The sequence below is a fragment of the Carlito syrichta genome, unplaced genomic scaffold, assembly GCF_000164805.1.
Source record: "Carlito syrichta isolate Samal-C Ts95f unplaced genomic scaffold, Tarsius_syrichta-2.0.1 Scaffold304477, whole genome shotgun sequence".
Lineage (NCBI taxonomy): Eukaryota > Metazoa > Chordata > Mammalia > Primates > Tarsiidae > Carlito > Carlito syrichta.
This window is the reverse complement of record NW_007248573.1, coordinates 223,394-241,703: the sequence shown is the minus strand read 5'-3', so window position 1 is coordinate 241,703 and position 18,310 is coordinate 223,394. Positions and strand designations below refer to the sequence as shown.

Below are 18,310 nucleotides of genomic sequence, written 5' to 3'. Positions count from 1 at the left end.
AGCCTTCCTGACTACAATGCAGTGAACACAGAGGATGGTTTTTAGTTTCCAGAGGGCGGCGCCTTCCCAGACACTCATGAGGCCATTGCCTCCCGCATCCTGCCTCCCCCTTGCTGGTGAGGGACTCACCTGTGTGCTTGGCATCAGCAGGAGACAAGATGACCAAGCAGGATGGAGGCGTGTTCGGAGGCTCGCGCCGCCTTGGACAGACCTGGGCTTATGATGCTGGACGGGCGGGTGGTGGTGACAGGAGCTGTGGGGATGACTCCTGTTGTTTTGGTAAGTGGCCGCCTGTGGGCAGGGGTGGCATCCCAAGAAACGTGGACTGTGGGAGGGGTGGCTACGCCATGGGGGGGGCAGGCTGACAGATTTCGTGTGGCATGACTGTGGCATGTCCAAGTGGGGACCTGCAGCCTAGGAAACGGCAGGGCGGGGCTCTGAGGGCTCGTGAGTCTGCAGTCCGCAGAGGGCACCTGCTGTGGTCATGGGCAGCAGGGTAGGGGGAGTCTGCGTGGGATGAGTGGAATCCAGGCGGTGGCTGGGCTGGACAGGAATATCTGTCGCCAGTGCAGATAGAGGCAGCCAGGGCGGGGGTCAGGCTTTCCCACTGGGCGACCTTTCTTCAGTCCCCACATTTCACAACTCTTTCTTCTCTGTTTCTACTATTCCAGCCATGACAGTGCAATGCTCTGCTCTTCCGTTATCTTAGGGCCACCCTGGCTATCTGGTGGTTTCAACCATCATTTATAGAACATTCATTCTGGATGTGTGTTCTGAGTTCCCAGTAACAGCCTAAGAGATAAGCTGTCAGCGCACAGCCTGTGTGTAATTTGAGGGCTTTCCACGGTGAAATGGCTCGAGTTTTAGAGCAGATTCTTATGTTGCCACTCTGTTACCGTGATTGTATGTGCAGAGGAAAGGAAGCACTGAGTTCCCCGTTGGACAGTGGAGTGCCACCGGTGTGAGCCGGTTGTACCATGTGCTCGACCCGGTGACTCCAACAGCCCTTCACATGGGACTGGGGAGGGGGAGTCGGGCTTGGCAGGGGGCATGCAGGGAGGTCCGGGGGGCACTGCTGTTTTTCCTGTGATGCCTGGAGTTGTATTTTATGTTTCAATAGTCTCAAAAAGAAAAAAAAATAATACCCACCACGAGAATATGGCATTGCTCTACACAACTTATGGTGTTATGGCTCTGATTATTTCTGCTAGAGTTGGTTTTCCATCCTGCTCCCTTGATAGTCGATTTGGGAGAGCCACATTGTTCAGGATACACGTATGGGAGCACAGATATATATGCCAAGTACATGGAGATGGCTGACATTTGGCCATTCAAACATGTTAAAATTATCTTTCTATTTTTAATTTTAAATATGTATCTTAAAGCTTTCCATGGGCAACGTCACAATTTTAGTTCAGTTGTTAATATAAAAGTGCATTTGACTGACTTATCTGCATTAGGCATATGGTAATGTTATTTTAAAAGCTTTAATTTCAGAATCATTGGTAAGATGTGAAGAAATGATTGTGTATTGAGTGATTTCCATCATCTAGATTAAAATGGCAATCAGATCTCTTCCAATAGTTATTTTTAAAGGCTGGTGAGAGTGGCCACGATCACGTGGGCATCCTTACATAGACATTTTAGGCTGCTTTGACCTGTACTATTTTTATCTCAGAACTTCGTTTAAAGAACAACCCAAGAGTCTCTCTTTTTTTTTTGAGTTGGAGTCTCACTCTGTCACCCAGACTGGAGTGCAGTGGCCGCTCCCAGCCACCGCAGCCTCGACCTGCTGGGCTCCGGCGATCCTTCAGCCTCAGCCTTCCAAGTAGCTGGAACTACAGGCGCGTGCTACCACGCCCGGCTAATTTTTGATTTATTGTAGAGAGGAGGTCTCGCCAAGTTGCCCAGGCAGGTCTCAAACCCGTGATCTCAGGCAATCCACTCACCTCAGCCTCCCAAAGACACGGGGTTACAGGCTGAGCCACCAAGCCCGGCCTCTCTTTTTTTTTTTGAGCAGAGTCTCACTCTGTTGCCCAAGCCAGAGTGCAGTGGCACACTCACGCCTGCCACAGCCTCCTCGACCTGCTGCACTCAGGTGATCCTTCCATTAGCCTTCCAAGTAGCTGGAACCACAGGTGTGTGCCACCGCACCTGGTTATTTTTTTATTTTATTTTATTTATTGTAGAGACGAGGTCTCGCCATGTTGCCTAGCCTGATCTCAACCCCCTGGGTTCAAACAGTTGTCTTGCCTCCGCCTCCCAAAGTGTTGGGATTACAGGTGTGAACCACTGTGCCTGGCGGGTCTCTTTTTTTAATGTGTAAAGAGAATATATTGTGTATTGAACAACAGACCTGGAGCCAGCTTGCTAAAGGCTCACTGCTCTGTCCCTCCAGAGGGCATTGGACATCACTAACATTTGGTAAAGGTGCTTACTCCTCCTGTTTACTTTTCCCCCTGGGGAGAGGTTAGGTTTCCTCCTGTTCTTGTGCCCAGCCCTCCTGCGAATGGGAAATCTCTTCCCTGAGGTGAAAGTGCTGCCTGGGTTGAGCCAGCTTGGAGTGTTTGATGTGCAAAGCCAGAGTTAGATTAAGGAAAATAATATTTATTTTCATTTTTATCTTAAACCCAAAGACCCTATGGTACATGTCTAGAAACACCTAAGTGGTTAATTACATGTTAAATTCCTTTCCTCTCTGGCTGCATAAACAACTGAGAAAATATTTACCTTCTCTGTCATGCTGGATTTATTTATGACTTTGTAACTAAAACACAGAAGTGTTATAAACTGAAACCTTAATCTCCTATTGACTCATTTTCTAAAAATTTATATGGTTTCAGTTTGTGGGACAGCTGCAACGTTAAATTTCACTGGTTTAAAACAGGAGGAAAGTATGACTACCTGGGTTGTTTCTGTAATGTGGTCCTTTGAGCCAAATCGCCGACTTCCATCATTGTCTTGGTTTTCATGAATAGCGCTGGGCTCTTTTTGTTTGTTTGTTTGCTTTTGCCTGCAATTTGACATAGGCTAGATCTGAGTATACATAATGAACTAAAAATCCAGATTAGAAGGGCTTTCTGTACTTTACTTTCGTATCCCAAATGATGCACATGTATCTTGGCTGTTAACGTTTCAGGAAGGCTTTTCTCTGGGATTCTGTAAGGCAAGCGCACACAGGGAGTGTGGGCCGGACCTGGGACCTCACTGTACCCACACATGCCTTTACCTTTAAGCCTTATTACCAGTGGGGACTCTGGGCTTTAGCAATACAAGGAAGGTTCTAGATGAGGGTTGTCAGTTGTACATTTAAATTATGGGTTGAGTAAGTAATGCACGTGAGTGATTAAAAGGCACCGGGGGTCAGGGGTGACAGCACAAAGCCTCCCACTGCTCCGTCCCCTCCCTGGAGGCTGCCTGTGCACTATTTCTCGCACACTGATTTGAAGGCAGAATCACCTCTGTTAAACACAGAGGCATGAACTCTGCAGTCCTCAGTGACCTGCCTCTCTGCTCCCCCTGGCCTTTTCCCCCAATGGGCCCTCCAGCCTCCGCTGGAGAGTCCTGGGCTGCTTTACCTCCGCCAACCCACATAGTGCCAGTGAGCTCTTCTCTGAATATAAACTCGATCACACAGCCCTCCCCTCAAGCCCCTGAGGGGCTTCCATTGCTCCTGAGCTGAAGGCCAGAGTCCTCCCCCAGTGTGGTCCAGCCACTCCGGCTTTCTCCGCTGGACACACCGGTTCCTGCTGGCCCCGGGTCCCTGGCCCTTGCTCCTGCAGCCTGGAGCGTTCTCTGGCTCACTGCGCCTCCACAGGAACTGTCGCTTACAGGCACTGTTCAGTCTCACGTGCTGAGTCCTCTCCTTCACTGGGGCTGTCCCAGTTTATGATGCTTTGATGTCATTTAGTTCATTTCTGTCTTCCCAAGACAGAAGTTCTCATACGAGCAGGACCCATTTCTGATTTGTTCCTTATTTTTCAGAGCCTGACCGTATCGTGGTCGGTCACTATAAATATGTATTGAAGAATTGTTACACCTCTTTATTGAGGTACAACGCACATGGAGTCCACACATCCTCACACACAGTGCCATGAATGCTTAGAAATATGTCTTCCCAAGTAACTGCCACCCAGATCAAGATGGGCCCCCCATCAGGGCCCCTCCCCACAAGGCAGCCACCAGTTTCGTCTGTTTTGGGCTTGTGTATGTGGTGCCACACAGGTGTCCTCTTCTGCGTCCAGCTTCCTCACCCGGCCTGTCTGAGAGAGCACACGCATCTTGCTTGCACTTCACCGGTCTGTTCTTTTCATTGCTTTCTAGTGTTCTGTTTCTAGTGAGCCACCACTGGTGGACCTTTGAGCTGGGGTGTGTCTGAGGTTATTAGGAATAAAGTTTCCATGAACATTCGGGTTGATGTCTTTTGGTGGGCATAAACATTCGTTTCATAGAGTGAAAGGGGATACCTTTGCTTTGGTTTGGGGGTAGCTATTGCCAGGTAGCTTTTCGCAGTGGTTACCATGAGTTCATCTAACCCGCAGTCTTGGGTTAGATGTCTTGCCAGGTCACAGCAGAAGAGGCGCACATCCTTACCTGGCTTGCGGGCTCAGGGGGCTGTTTCTGGCTTGACTGTGATTTGAAAGAGAGTGAGGACGCTTGCTTGAGAGGAGAGGGCGTTCCAGGACAGAGTGGCATGTGCAAGTTGCAGAGACCGCAGGGAGACGGTTATGAGTGGACATGGGCTGTCCAGCCGCTGCTCTATGTAAAAGAGTCATGGCACGGGGGAGGTGGCCCGGGGAGGCGGGGGGGGACCGTGACATGCTGGACAGGACAGGAGGAACGTCGAGTTGGGCAAGCTGGGCAATCTGTGAATCACAGGGTTATGTGACCACTGACCCAAGTCGTGCATGTCAGAGTACTTAGCCCAGTGCCTGGCACTGGTAAACACCAAGCAGACGTCACGTATTATTATTATGGTCAGTTTAACAAAACAACATTGAGCTTGAAAGGGGGATTTAAATGATAAGAACGGCGTGTGTGGAAAATAAAATCCGTTGCGTGTAGGACGAGTCAAAGCAGGAAGAGCAGATTAACAGATGAAACAGATGGAGCTCTTTCCATGTGCTCATGAGTGTCGAGAGAGGGCCCTATTCCCCCAAGCCAGCTGTCTGCCAGGCCTCCAGGTCCCTGTGGCCATGCACGGCCAGCTGCCTGAGCACCCCTGTGGCCTTCCATGACCGTGAGTAGTGACTGATGTGATGGAAGTTTATCCTGGTGCCCTCTGTGCATCTTGGCGTGTCATGTGTATGCCTATTAGTTATGGAAGAAAGCAGTGACTGCTTCCTTTAACAGACATCTTCAGGCTCCCAATTTAGTGATGATGCAATCGCTCTTCTTACATGTGTGTTTTTTGTGTGTCTTGGGGAAGCTTTGAAATACTTGCTGATTTATGGAGAGTGAAAAGTGAACCCAGCTTTCTCAGATCGTTTAGAAAAACTCAGACACTTAAAAGCCAAAATCAAACAGTATTTGGGATGATTTATACAATTGCAGTCTTAACTTTTCTCCACTTAAGCCAAAGTACAGTCTAAACAACCCTTCACTGCCGAGTCCTTTACGTGGAAGCAATGGCTGTCTATAAATCAAGTGAGAGTTGACATTTGTTTCATAACCGCTTTTTTCTAACTCATTTTCCTTCTTCCAACTTGGTGCATCCTCTAAAAAGCTGAACCAGCTCCGTATTGAATTTAACATGAGTAAAGTAATATGTTAAAAGATGTTAGAGGATGATAAGTTGCCACAAATCAGTTCAGAGAAGCACAGCATGGAAAGAGAGTAGAGGAGACGACGCCGTCGAGCTGCCAGTGGAGATGAGAGAATTCACCTCTGGCTGGCTGCCTCGGCAGGGTAACAAGTGCAGTCACCGTGGGGAGCACATGTCGAACTGCCTGTGGGTGCCTACCCTAGGGAGCACACAGCACGTTGACCTTATTGTTAATAATTTCTCTGAAACATTTAATGTCCATAACTTGCAGAAGTGGTTCTCCTGCGTCCTTATTCCCAGCCTCCCCGATGCCCTCATTCGTGGTGCACCGTCCATCCCAGCACCACCGGGCACGCTGCCGCTAGCCCAGTCACCAGAACTGCATTGGCCTCTTGTCCATTCAGTGTGATCTCTCCTGAAGTTGGCTGCCTTTCACTTCTAGCCTGCATGTCTCTGAATGGCTAGCCAAAGCTGCTTGGAAGTTCAACCCACAGCCTCCAGCTCCTTTGTTCTGTTGGGATGAGAATCAGATTTCACGTGCTGCGCGAGAGCCCACCTTCCATGCTCCCGAGTTAGGACGCACAGGCGGTTGGACGTGCTGGCAGGGGGCCTGGGCTGCGGCCCTGCTCGGGCTGCCTGCCCTGTGGGGGGAGTCAGGGTGTGCTTGGGGTCACCCATCTTAAGCTCCTTGCCCACTGTTAGGTCCGTGGCTTCACAGTCTCTTTAGCAGCACTGATTTTTCAACCTCCGTTCTTGAACTTGGTTTTTGAGCATGTTGACCAAACCTGTGATAAGAAATGCCATTTACATTATGAGCTACTCTACACGTGTGTGTGTATATATATATATATACACACACATATGTATATGTATGTACATTTAGGCGTGTGTGTGTATGTATGCATGTGTGGGTATAAAACTGAAACAGAACTACCACAGGCGATAGTTACCCCAACTGTGTGCAGTGCACTACAGTGCTTTCATTCTATTTATTTTTTAAACGATGGTCACAAGCTACTGTATTGATTTTGCAAACCCTTGGTAGATAACAGAGCGCAGTTTGAAAAACTCTGGGTTAGTGTGTCTTGCCCTGTGATGCTTATTCTACCTTCCTTCCCAAGTCAACCACAGAACCTTTCTCAGATAGAGATGTTTTAAAACTAAATTACTGAGAACAGTAAAGCCACAGCTGCTGTTTAATCCCACCACCACCACTTCTCCTCATTTGTGTTCATTCATTTGAAAGATGTCTTTTAGGACGATGGGCGTATACATGTATGAGACAGTGAGAACTAGTGTATAATGCCATGTTGTGAGAATCCTGTTACAGCTAGGGAAGTCAGCAGTGACTTTTTACCGGCCCAGTCACCAGATTCTGATCTGGGCTAGGCCCCAGTGGGGAGAAGGGAATGAGGAACAAGTGAGGTCTGCGGGAGGGTTTTGGCATGGGAGGAGACACTGCTGTCAGGAGTTGCAGATCTGGTGGCCGAGAGCCCCTCGCATCTGCTCAGGGGCTTCTCTGTGATCCTGGAGGGAATGGGGAGAACTGAAGGCTTGAAGTTTGTAAGCGGAGGAGTGACCTGAGCAGACAGAAGCTGCAGAGAAGAGCTAAGGATCCAACATGGAAGATGGGTTGGAAGGTGCAGAGATGGAAGGTGGGGAGAGCCCATCCAGCAGAAGACGAAAGCAAGCAGAGGAACACAGCGGGTCTGCTGGACTTCAAATTCTTATTTGTAAAAACTGTCTACTTGGTCATTTGGATAATGTTTTATTCTCTCATCCCAGCAGTTCATTTACAGAAACTTTCTGAAAACCTACTTCATCCAGAATTACCTTTGCTTCATTCCGGAGGTTGCTGGAACCAGCAACTGGTTCCGACGTGTCCTGCTGCAGAGACAGAAGCCTTCACCCAGCTCTGTCCTTCCTGCCGCGTTCCTGCTGCTCGACCGGCCCTGTGAGATTGCTTTGCTCTCATCTTCCTCCTCCTCCCGCTGCTCTTGGTCTGGTTTCCGCTTGAGTTTTGGCAATTTTATCTGTATTTCCAGGAGCTGCTTTTTGCGCTTTTCCTCCTCTTCCTCGCCGTCATGATTTTGCTTAATGAATACAACTTTTTTGGTGAGAAAAATTATATGTGCACAAGATCCGGTCCTAAAGGTCTTACAGTCTAGGCAAGAGATGACGAGGCTCTGAAGCAGCGCGCTGGTGGCACGTATGTGTATCAGGGGAGCTACAAGGAAGATTGTGGGATAAAGTGTCAGGACTTGAGGGCGGACTAACGGTGCCTAAGGATAAGGGACCCAGAGCCAGTGCCGATCCTCAGCCTGATAAAGAGCCGATGTTGTACTCAGTGGTTCCAAGTTGGGAGCAGGACAACAATGTCTGCCATTGCCTCTTCTACTCAACATTGGATGGGGTATTAGCCAGAGCAAGAAAAGAAATGAAAAGCACCCATATTGCAGGGAATAAATAAAGTTAACCCTGTTTGCAGATGCCGTGCACGATCTTGTGTAAAGTCCTAAAGAAGCCACAAATAAAAACTATTAGAGCTAATAAGAGGATTATCAGGATTCCAGGCTATAAGATAAATATACAAAAATCAGTTGTATTTCTATACTAACAATAATCCATACATCAAATTAGATGATTCTATTTATAATAGTACCTGAAAGAGTAAAATAATTAGGCATAAATGTAATTAAAGAAGTTCAAGACTTGTACAGTGAAAACTATAAAATGAAATTAAAGAGCTAAATAAATGGAAAGATGTCTCATGTTCATGGATTGTAAGACTTATTACTGTTAAGATGGCAATACTCCCCAAATCTGTGGCAATAATCCCACAGATTTAATATAATCTCTATCAAAATCTCAGCTACCTTTTTTGTAGAAATGGACAAATCTTATCATAAAATGTCCTAGGGAAGTGCAGGGACACAGAATAGCCAAAATATCTTGAAAAATAACAAAGTTGGAGGGCTCACACTTCCCAATTCCAACACTTACCACAAAGCTAAAGTAATGAAAACTGTGTATTACTGGCATAAGGGCAAACATATCAGTTGTGGAATACAATTGATGGCCCAGGAATAAGCCCATACATTGAGGTCAGTTGAGTTTTGTCAGGGGTGCCAAGACAGCTCAATGGGGAAGTAATTATCCTTTCAAAGAAAGGTGCTGGGAAAACTGGGTGCGAAAGAATGGCACTGGACTCATTCTTGATACCATATACAAAAAACTCAAAACAGATCATATACCTCAATTTAAGAGGTAAAACTGGAAAAATCTTGGAAGAAAACACAGGTTTACATAACTGTTCATGACCTTGGACCAGGCACTGGCTTCTTGGATGTGACACCTAATACACAAGCAGTCAAGGAAGCAAAAGATCATTTGGATTCATTAAAATTTAGACATCTATACCCAGAGAGCACGATCATGAACATGAAGTGACAACCCATAGAATGGGAGAACATATCTGATGTGGGTTTACTCTTTGGAATATATAAGGAACTCTGATGACTCAACAATAGAAAAACAAATAACCCAGTTTAACAATGGGCAAAGGGTTTGAAGAGATGTTTCTCCAAGAAAGATACACAAATGACCAATGAGCGCATGAAGAGATGCTCAATGTCATTAGCCAAGATATGCAAATCAAAGCCACCAGGCTATGCCACTTTATTCCCTCTGGGATGGATGTAATAAAAAAGTGGACGATGACAGGTGTTGGTGTGAATGTGGTGAGACTGGAACCTTCATGCATTGCTGATAAGGAATGTAAACTGGGCAGCAGCTTAGGTAAACAGCCTGGTAGCACCTCAAATACTAAATAGTTTCCCAATGACCCAGCAATTCCGCTCAGTGGAATTCCACTCAGGAGAACTGACAACATATGCCCACCCCAAAGTGTGTTCATGGGTGTCTCTAACAATGTCATTCTTGATAGCCAAAAAGTGGAAACAGCCCAGTGGAGCAGATAAACAAAAGTGGTCTGTCCATACTAGGGAATATTATTTAGTTATAAAAAGAAATGAAGGGTTGACACTTGCTACAACATGGATGAGCCTTGAAAATATCATGCTCAGTGAAAGCATATAGTGTGGTTCCAACTCTATGAAATATCCAGAGTAGGCTCACCCATAGTGACAGAAAGTGGATTAGGGTCGTCAGGGTCTGGGAATGACTGCTGATGGGTTCGAGGTTTCTCTGGATGGTTGGACAATCTTGGGAATACACTAAAAGCCACCGAAGTATACACTTTACAAGAGTGAATTATATTGTGTGTGAATTTTGTCCCAATTTTTTAAAGGGGTCAATGTTGACATAATGTCTTGGAGCAGGGCAGGACTATAGTGGGTCACACTTGATGGCCTCCTTCCCTTCCCACAAAAAGAGACACTGACTGTGCCATAGACATCAGTGACCAGCCCCCTCCACAGGGTGTTCTGGTTAGTGTTGGTGGGATAAGACTTAACTTCATAACCTGTAGATCCAGAAGGACATAAGGCCATCAGCTCATTTCAGCCTTAAACAAGCTCTCACTCACTGCTGACCCTTCGAAAGTCATGCCTTGAGCATCAAATGTGGGACACACGAAAAGAAAGCCAACTATTCTGAGGTAGTGCCTGTGTATAACATTATGTGTATAATGTTATTATACCATTGTAAAGTAATGCCACTTGGTACTATTTTTATACCGATAGTTGTAATGATATTTTGATGCACTTTTATTGTAAATAATGTTAACTAATAGTGTGGATTATGCTTATCTTACCCTTTTAAAAATGACCATAATATGTACTGTTTGGCATTACCCAAATTTTCCATGTGTTTGAGCTGCAGTTGTAGAATTTTTGGAAAAAAAATTGTTAAAAGCTGTTGCATCAGGAGTGTTGGAAATGCTTCAGAGGAGCCAGCCGGGGGATGGACAACATGTTGACAGAAAGCAGGCGGCCTAGTACTTTCAGTGGCTCAGTCTCCCTGTTTCTTTCTGTCAGTTATTCTGCACAAAATGCAGGTAGGAACATGACCTGCAGATGACACACTCCTAGACTGTGGGCTACCCTTCTGAGTACACAGTCCTGTAGTAAGCTTCTGGAATGCTGCACAGTCCTTCAGAATATGCAGTCCCATAATAAGCTTCTGGAAGACCTCATGGATATTCAGAATACACAATCCCATGATAATCTTCTAGAAGGCCGCACAGCCCTTTAGAAGACACAGTCCTGTAATAAACTTCTAGAAGGCCGCATGGTCCCTCAGAGCATGCAGTCCTGTAATAAGCTTCTGGAAGGCTTCATGGTCATTCAGAATACGCAGTCCTGTAATAAGCTTCCGGAAGGCCTCACGGTGTTATGTAGGGCTTGGAGAGGCAGGCATCATGTGTTCCTTGAGGCGAAGTTGTTTTACCATCTTTCTTATTCAGTCTCATCTCACTGGGTGCATAACCCTTGGGGAGACTCACCTCCTCGTTGCAGGGGCCTGGTCCTTGTATCTCTAGGCAGTGGAAGGGAGTGTCAGAAGAGCATGCTTTTTAATGTGATCTGGGGGGATCGTTTATCAAGAGATTGAGAGGATAAGTTTGGGAAGCAGTAGTTACTCCAGGAAGCTGAACGAGTGTCCTTTGGAAGGAAGGAAGGCTCAATAGGTAAGAGCAGTGGGATGGAGAAGCCACCGCCAGTGACGTCCCATGACAGAAGCACACCCCACCTGAGCCCTGCATCCTTAGGCTCCCAGAGTTACTGTGGCCTGACCCTAGGTGGGGCTGTATAAGCTTTTAGCAGGATTATTTTTAGTTTTGGAGAGGGAGAGAGAGAGAGAGAGAGAGAGAGAGAGAGAGAGAAGCCAGCAAATTCATTATCTGTGTGTTGACGTCTTTATAGTTTAAGCGATTATTGAGACTAGTTAATTATAAAAAGAGTTTGCACTTACAGATGTAAATTGTGTCCAAATGACAGTAATTTGATTTAATTTTCTCCTTTCTTCATCCTTATTGAAGACATCATGCTAGTCACAAGATACAAAGAGGTGTCCAGAGTCCCCCTACTTGTGAGCTGACCAGCTGAGGCGCCCCGAGGGAGCACAGTGCCACGTTGCACTTCTGTTCCCGCATCACCTGCACCACAGCTTTGGGAGGTGGCCGTGCCCACAGTCGGCAGTTGCGGGGGTGGGGGCAGATATGGTATCTGGTGATATGACACTGTGCAGTCATTGGCAACCCTTATTTAAAGTCTGTCCCCCTGTGGTCAACATGGCCAGGAGGACAGGGTCCTCTGTGTCCAGGGTTCAGTGAGTTTCGAATGATGGCAACTTTTTGCCTCTGCCTGGCTATGCCGTGCCCCAGTGGGGCGGAGAGGCTGGCAAGCCCACAGGGAGCAGCCCAGCCCTCCTGCTGGGCCGGGCAAAGGGCACCAGGAGCTCTGGGAAGTCAGCTGCAGCTATTCCATTTCTCTCCAAAGACCCTAAAGGCACAAGGAAAGTCCGTGTGAGAATCTGCAGCGCAAGTGTGCCATCCTCTGCTTCAGTCAGTCTGTCCTAGCTCAACCCCAGACACTGGCTGATCAGACTCATGGGGAGGGGCAGGGATGCTTTCTGTGGGGGTGTGACTCCATAGGCAAGGACTGGGCACTGTAGCAGGTTGCCCATAGCAGTGAGTTCCTGGGAGGTGGACAGCACGCTGAGAGAGGGATGGGCCAGGGTGGGGAGGGATGCCCCTGCTGAGAGAGGGACAGACATGCGAGGGCAAGGGGGGACATCCCAGCTAAGAGAGGGGGGCATGGGTGGGGGGGTTGCCCTTGCTAAGAGAGGGGGGATGGGCAAGGTGAGGGGGGTACTCCCCTCTGTTCTCGCTGGAGCTGAGTAGCGTAGTGTGTGTGATGCCAGCCATCTGCCGTCATGAGAGCCACTTATCAGACCAGCAGCATGGGACACAGAGAACGTGGACAGGACGGCCTGCCTATGGACACCGGCTGGCCACCTGCTTCCTTCTGTCCTGCTGTCTGATCGCTGCACATGTGTGAACAGCAGGCTGCCGTGAGCCTGTGTGCTGTCCCTGGCCCGCTGCCTGGGGTCCCTGAGGCTTGAAGTAGACAGAAATCATCCTCCAGGAAGCCCTGCACAGATTCCATGATAGGCCCAACCTGGAGATCTGGTGCCAAAATTAACCTCGAAAGCCTTACATTACCTTTCAAATAATGTAGTCAAAGAAGATTATTTTTAAAACAATTAGTAGTCTAAGACCCAGATTTGTTTCTAGCAATGTAGAATCCTCTTCTCTGTGATACAGATGTTCTCCTGGGGTCCTTGTCTTGGGCAGAAGTCCTGTCTGGCAGTAATGCTGGGCATCACTGTGAAGGCATCCCATGGAGTCTGTCTACCCACCACCCACTCATCCAGCAACCACTACAAATCCCGGTCGTGCTTCCGGTGCTGTGCCAAGTCTAGACACGAACATGGCATGCAGGCCGTGCCCTGATGGGAGTTTTAGTCGGGAAAGCAGTGGTGTTGTGTCCATTCTCTTGCGATTCTCAGTGGTTCCCTTATCTGCAGGGGAGACACCTGAAACTCCAGGGAGTACGAAACCCTGTATAGACTGTTTTTTTTTCTATACATCTGTATCTCTGATAAAGTTAAACTTATACATGATACATAGTAAGAGGTTGACCATAGTAACTGATAAAATAGAACATGTATAATAACACGGTCATAAAAATTAGTGAACATGGCAACTCCCAAAACATGTAACTGTACTGTACTCACCTCCTAGACCAAAGATGACAGGTACCAAATTGGGGACAGTGAGGCCACAGACGGGGAGTACTATCCAGTGGCCCGCATGTCTGGGGGACTGGCTTCCAGACCCTGGACACTACCTCATGCATGTTCCATTCTGCGGTCAGCCCTGTAGAGCCTGTGGGTGGAAGCCGGCCCTCCCACGTGCAGGTCTCGCAGCCCTGGAAGTCAGGGTCTTCCGTCCGTGCTTGGTGTGGATGCAGAACACACCAGTATGGAGAGCCTGGCTGTATCTAATGGGAAGATCTGTGTCTTGCCATTCAGGGGTCGCTGTATGATGCTCTGTGGGAAGACTGTCCTAGAGTAAGTTCTAGCTAAGTGCACGTGTGCCTGTGTGGCTGGAGGTAAAGAACCGCATGCGCAAGGGAGCATTGGGGTCCGTCCTTCAGTGTCTCGGGCAGCGATGTGAGCTTGCCCTGTGCGAGTCCCCGGCCTTTACACTCCTGGCCTGGGAAGCTGTGGGATTGGGAGGGGCTGCAAGCCAGCAGGCATCCTCGGAGCAGCAGGGCCCCAAAGTCAGCTTCCAGCTGTGTCCCGTGGGACTGCGGAGATTGTGAACACCAGAATGGGCTTACACAGCCATGCTGTCGAGAGTATTGGGACTGGGAAATTCCCGTCTCCAGCCATAATACAAGGGAAACACAGAGGCGCCTAGAAGTGGTTTCTGAAATCAGAGCTATACATTAAACGCCGAAGCCTGGGGCGAGCATTTGCATCACTGGACAAAATCCCTTAGGAGGAAGAGTACTTCAGCGTAAAAGCAAGAGGATATCATAATTCCCGAGCTTAATGTGAAACGCTGTCTTTCATTCTTCCAGGTGAATGAGTGAAGTGGTAACAGGGACTTCATGTGAGGTTGAATTAGCAGGAATTCGGCAATTGTGTTCACACAGCAGTGGAATCACGGGTCTCAGTGGGTGTAAACTCAAAGCCCCGATGAGAGGTGTCAGGTGGGGTTGGTGAGCTTGTCTCGAGGGATGGGGGGAATGCTGCACCTGAGCCTGTCACTGAAGAATGAAACACAGCATGTGGTCATGTGCCCGAGACCCAGCCCCAGGTCGGGAGGTCAGGACAGGGTGCGTGCGTGAGTTCTGTGGTCTCTCTCTGAGGTTTTGAACGCTCTTCTTTTTATCGTCTGTTGTTGTGGGAACACAGTTATGAGTTGATGAAACAAGGGAACCTAGACATTTCTTAGCTCAGATCAAATGCCGCCGTGGAAGTGAGCCTGCTTTCAGGATAAGGCAAAGCTGCATTCAGCACGACTCTGCTCTGTGCTGCAAAAGCTGCCAGACTGGATCGGCAGATCTCCAGGTAGGAAATGTTTCAAGACAAAGCTCCTGAACAGGGTGCTGCTCATTCTGAGGTGTCTGCCGAGAGATGCTCATCTCATCAGGGCGCAAGGCCGGCGTCTTGCTCGAGAAACAGAGCCCAAAAGCAGGCCGTGCTCTGCCACCGCAGAACTTGTCCATCCAGTGGCTTGGTGTGACTCATCACCCATGGCCTGTGTTCTGATCCTCAGTGAGTAGACTAAGGTTCCAGCATGGCACAGAAGTGGGCATGGATCCCTTCCACGTAGGACAGAATACATGGAACTGTGCACACATTGTAAATGAGTTCCCAAACACCCAGCCTTCATCTGATCCACAGATGGTCCTGGGCTATTTTGTTTTGTTTTGTTTTGTTTTTTGCTTGTTTTTCGAATCAGAGTCTCATTCTATCACCAGGGCAGTGGTACACTCATGGCCACTGCAGTCTCGACCTGCTGGGCTCAGGCCACCCTTCTGCTATGGCCTTCCAGGTAGCTGAGACTACAGGCACGTGCCACCACACCTGGCTAAGTTTTTAAATTTTTTGTAGATATGAGGTCTCACCAAGTTGTCCAGGCTGGTTTCAAACCCCTGGACTCAGGCAGTCCTCTTGCCTATGCCTCCCAAAGTGCTGGGATTACGGGTATGCACCACCATGCGTGGCTTATTTGTTTTGTTTTAAATGTCACTTGCACCCAGACAGGGTGAACTGTCTGAGTCTTCCTGTCTCTGCCTGCCACTGCACGCAGGGCCTGTAGCCACGTTTCTAGCGTGGCTCCCCTGTACTGTCACGGCCTCTGTGAAACTCTGCTCATAGCTGGTGTGTTTCATGGCTCAACCTGGGGTGGCGCCCAAGCCAGGAGCAGGGCATCTGGTGATGTAGATCCCGCCACTCCGTCTGCTGACTGTGACAGAGACCCAAAGACACAGAGGATGATGGCAACTGCCTTGCCAGGCAGTGACTGCCAGACAGGGACCCACAAACCTGGTGGCCGTGGCGCTCTCCTTCAGGACAAGGCTCCCTTGGTGCCCGTCTGCTCTCCTCTTAGGAGGGTGGGTGTCGGGGCCAGCTGTGCCTCCCTGCCGTGATGGCCCACGTGTGCCTACACACCTCCCGCAATGGCTCCCACACCCAGCCAGGCCCAGCCAGGGCGTGACTAGCACCATAGCTCATCTTTAAAGCCACCGTCGTGGGTGCAGGACTCAGCAAGTTGGCACCCTGGGAGAGGGAGCCTGTTTTTGAAATGCTTGTTTCTTGACATGCCAACTTCACTTTGCTATCTAATTTCTTATATAGTTTCTAGAGTTGCAGTGCACTTTGTTTATACTTTACATTCTAGGGAGTTAAGAGATTTGTTAGAGAATTATTATTGTGGTTAAAAAGGACACAAGCTTGTATTTTTTTTCAGGAGAAATTTGCATTTCTTCTGATAAAAGCATATATTGAAGAAAGTGGATGATTGTGTGTCCGATTGGTTTGTTTGAGAAGAGTAAGAATTGTCAAAGCACAGGGTGCCCTTTGAGGAGAGGTGTCCTGATTGCTGCTGTTGCTGGAGTGATGTGACAAGGAATGTGCCATCCCAAGCTGAGGCTCTGTGTCGCGCAACCTTCCTGCTGTCTGGCCAAGGCAGAGAGAAGACATATGGGAAGGGATTTCCAGTGGAAAGTGCCCTCCCTGGAGACCCATGTGGGCTTTCTTACAGTAACTCTGAAAGAACAGATGTTCTCTCTCGGTGTCAGGCTTGGGCTCCTCCTCTGATGCCGTTGGCCAGGTGCAACAGAATGGGGCTAGGAGGACAGGACAGCCCAGCTAGGCCCCTCGTTAGTGGCACTCCTGCCACCAGCTCTGGGCAGTCCTCTCTATGTTTCTTCACAGAATGAATCCCAGAGTGATGACCTTGTACAAAGCAGTTAGGTGTCAGCTTCTTCTTTGCTGTGATCAGAAAAGAAGCATGACAGGCTTAGAAGAGGAGGAAGCCCTGTTGGTCTCTTCACCCTTCCCTTGAGAGGCCCAAGTTGCTGGTGGTGAACTCGGGCTCTTAGCATTTGTCTATTCTAAAAATAAGAAATGCCTTCCCAGTTACCCCTCTTTATGCAGTTAGGGTTTTCATTTGTATCCCGTTTTTCCTCTGCTGTAGGCCTTTTTGCTTTGCCACAAAATGTAATTATGGTAAAATTATGGAAGGTTTTAGTGTTAGAAAAAGCTAGGCCATGTGAAAAGTAGATCATGCAGTAAAGAATCATTGCGGAGGAAAGTTTTCTGAACAAACCTGATCATTAAAAATGAGTAAACTCATGACTTTCCCTTTCTTCTAGTCACATGAAATAAAATGTATTACAATTAGCTAAGCAATTAAACTCAATAAAGAAGATTAACCATGTATTAGGAGCAGAACATATCTATGTGTATAGACGATGATATTTACATTATATAAAATTTTCTCTGTGAATATGTAGTCAGCTCGGGCCGCCACGACCAACACCACAGCCTGGGTGGCTAAGCAGCAGACATTGACTCTCAGTTCTGAGACTGAAGGTCAAGACCACAGTGTCAGCAGGGCCGGCTTCCCCTGAGGCCTCTCCCTGGCTTGCAGCAGGCCACCTTCTCCCTTGTCCTCATGTGGCTTTCCCCTAAGCACATGCTGCTGTAATTCTTTGTGTGTCCAGGTTTCCTCCTCTTCTAAGGACATGGCTTGGGTGAGGGCTGTCCGAGCAGCCTCACTTTAACTTGATCGCCTCTTCGAAGGCCCTGCCTCCAAGCACAGCCACACTCCGAGGTACTAGCTGAGGGTTCAACATGTGAGTTCTGAAGAGACCCAGTTGGCCCTGTAGCAGGGTGTAGCACATGAGGGTATTAATGCTGTGGCCCTCGGGGGGACGTCTAAATGGAAGCATGTGCAGGTTTCCCATGCCCTGTGTCTCACTATACTCGGATACGGAGACTGAGCTCTCGGCCATGTCTGTCTTGCAGGCCTGGCAGCTGCGGTTTAGCCACCTGGTGGGCTATGGTGCCAAGTACTACTCTTACCTGATGTCCAGGGCCGTGGCGTCCATGGTGTGGAAGGAGTGTTTTCTACAGGACCCTTTTAACAGGTGAGACGTCCCCAAACTGTCCCCCCTTCAGCCAGAGTCCCACTCCACTGCCTCTGAGGTCAGGCTCCGAGAAGCTCCGCCTTCGGGACACGGCCACCCCTGGCAGGAATGGCATGGGGCCCTTCCTGCCGATGCTTGCCCTGCTTCCTGGGGCTGTCCGTGGCCGGGAAGCTGCCTCACTGCCGGCCCTGTGGCCCTGCAGTGGTGGCCACGGTGCCCAGGGACTCCTGCGTGAGGCCCGTCGACTCCTGCGTGAGGTGGTCCTCACCACTTATGGGGGGGGGTTGGAGACTTCAGGTCGGATGGAAGGGGGACTGCAGCCTTGGCAGAACCCAGCACTTCCACAAGGGGAAAC

At 48.7% G+C, this 18,310-nt stretch overlaps 1 protein-coding gene across 2 annotated transcripts in view; it reads left to right on the top strand.

The window, feature by feature from the left end:
- The window catches only part of MIPEP (mitochondrial intermediate peptidase), a 119,567-nt gene that overhangs the window by 76,057 nt on the left and 25,200 nt on the right, over positions 1–18,310 (top strand). For both annotated transcript variants that reach the window (XM_008060024.2, XM_008060023.2), the window contains one exon: positions 17,834–17,955. In XM_008060024.2, coding sequence (XP_008058215.1) covers positions 17,834–17,955 — 122 coding nt within the window. The remainder of the gene's footprint in view (positions 1–17,833; positions 17,956–18,310) is intronic.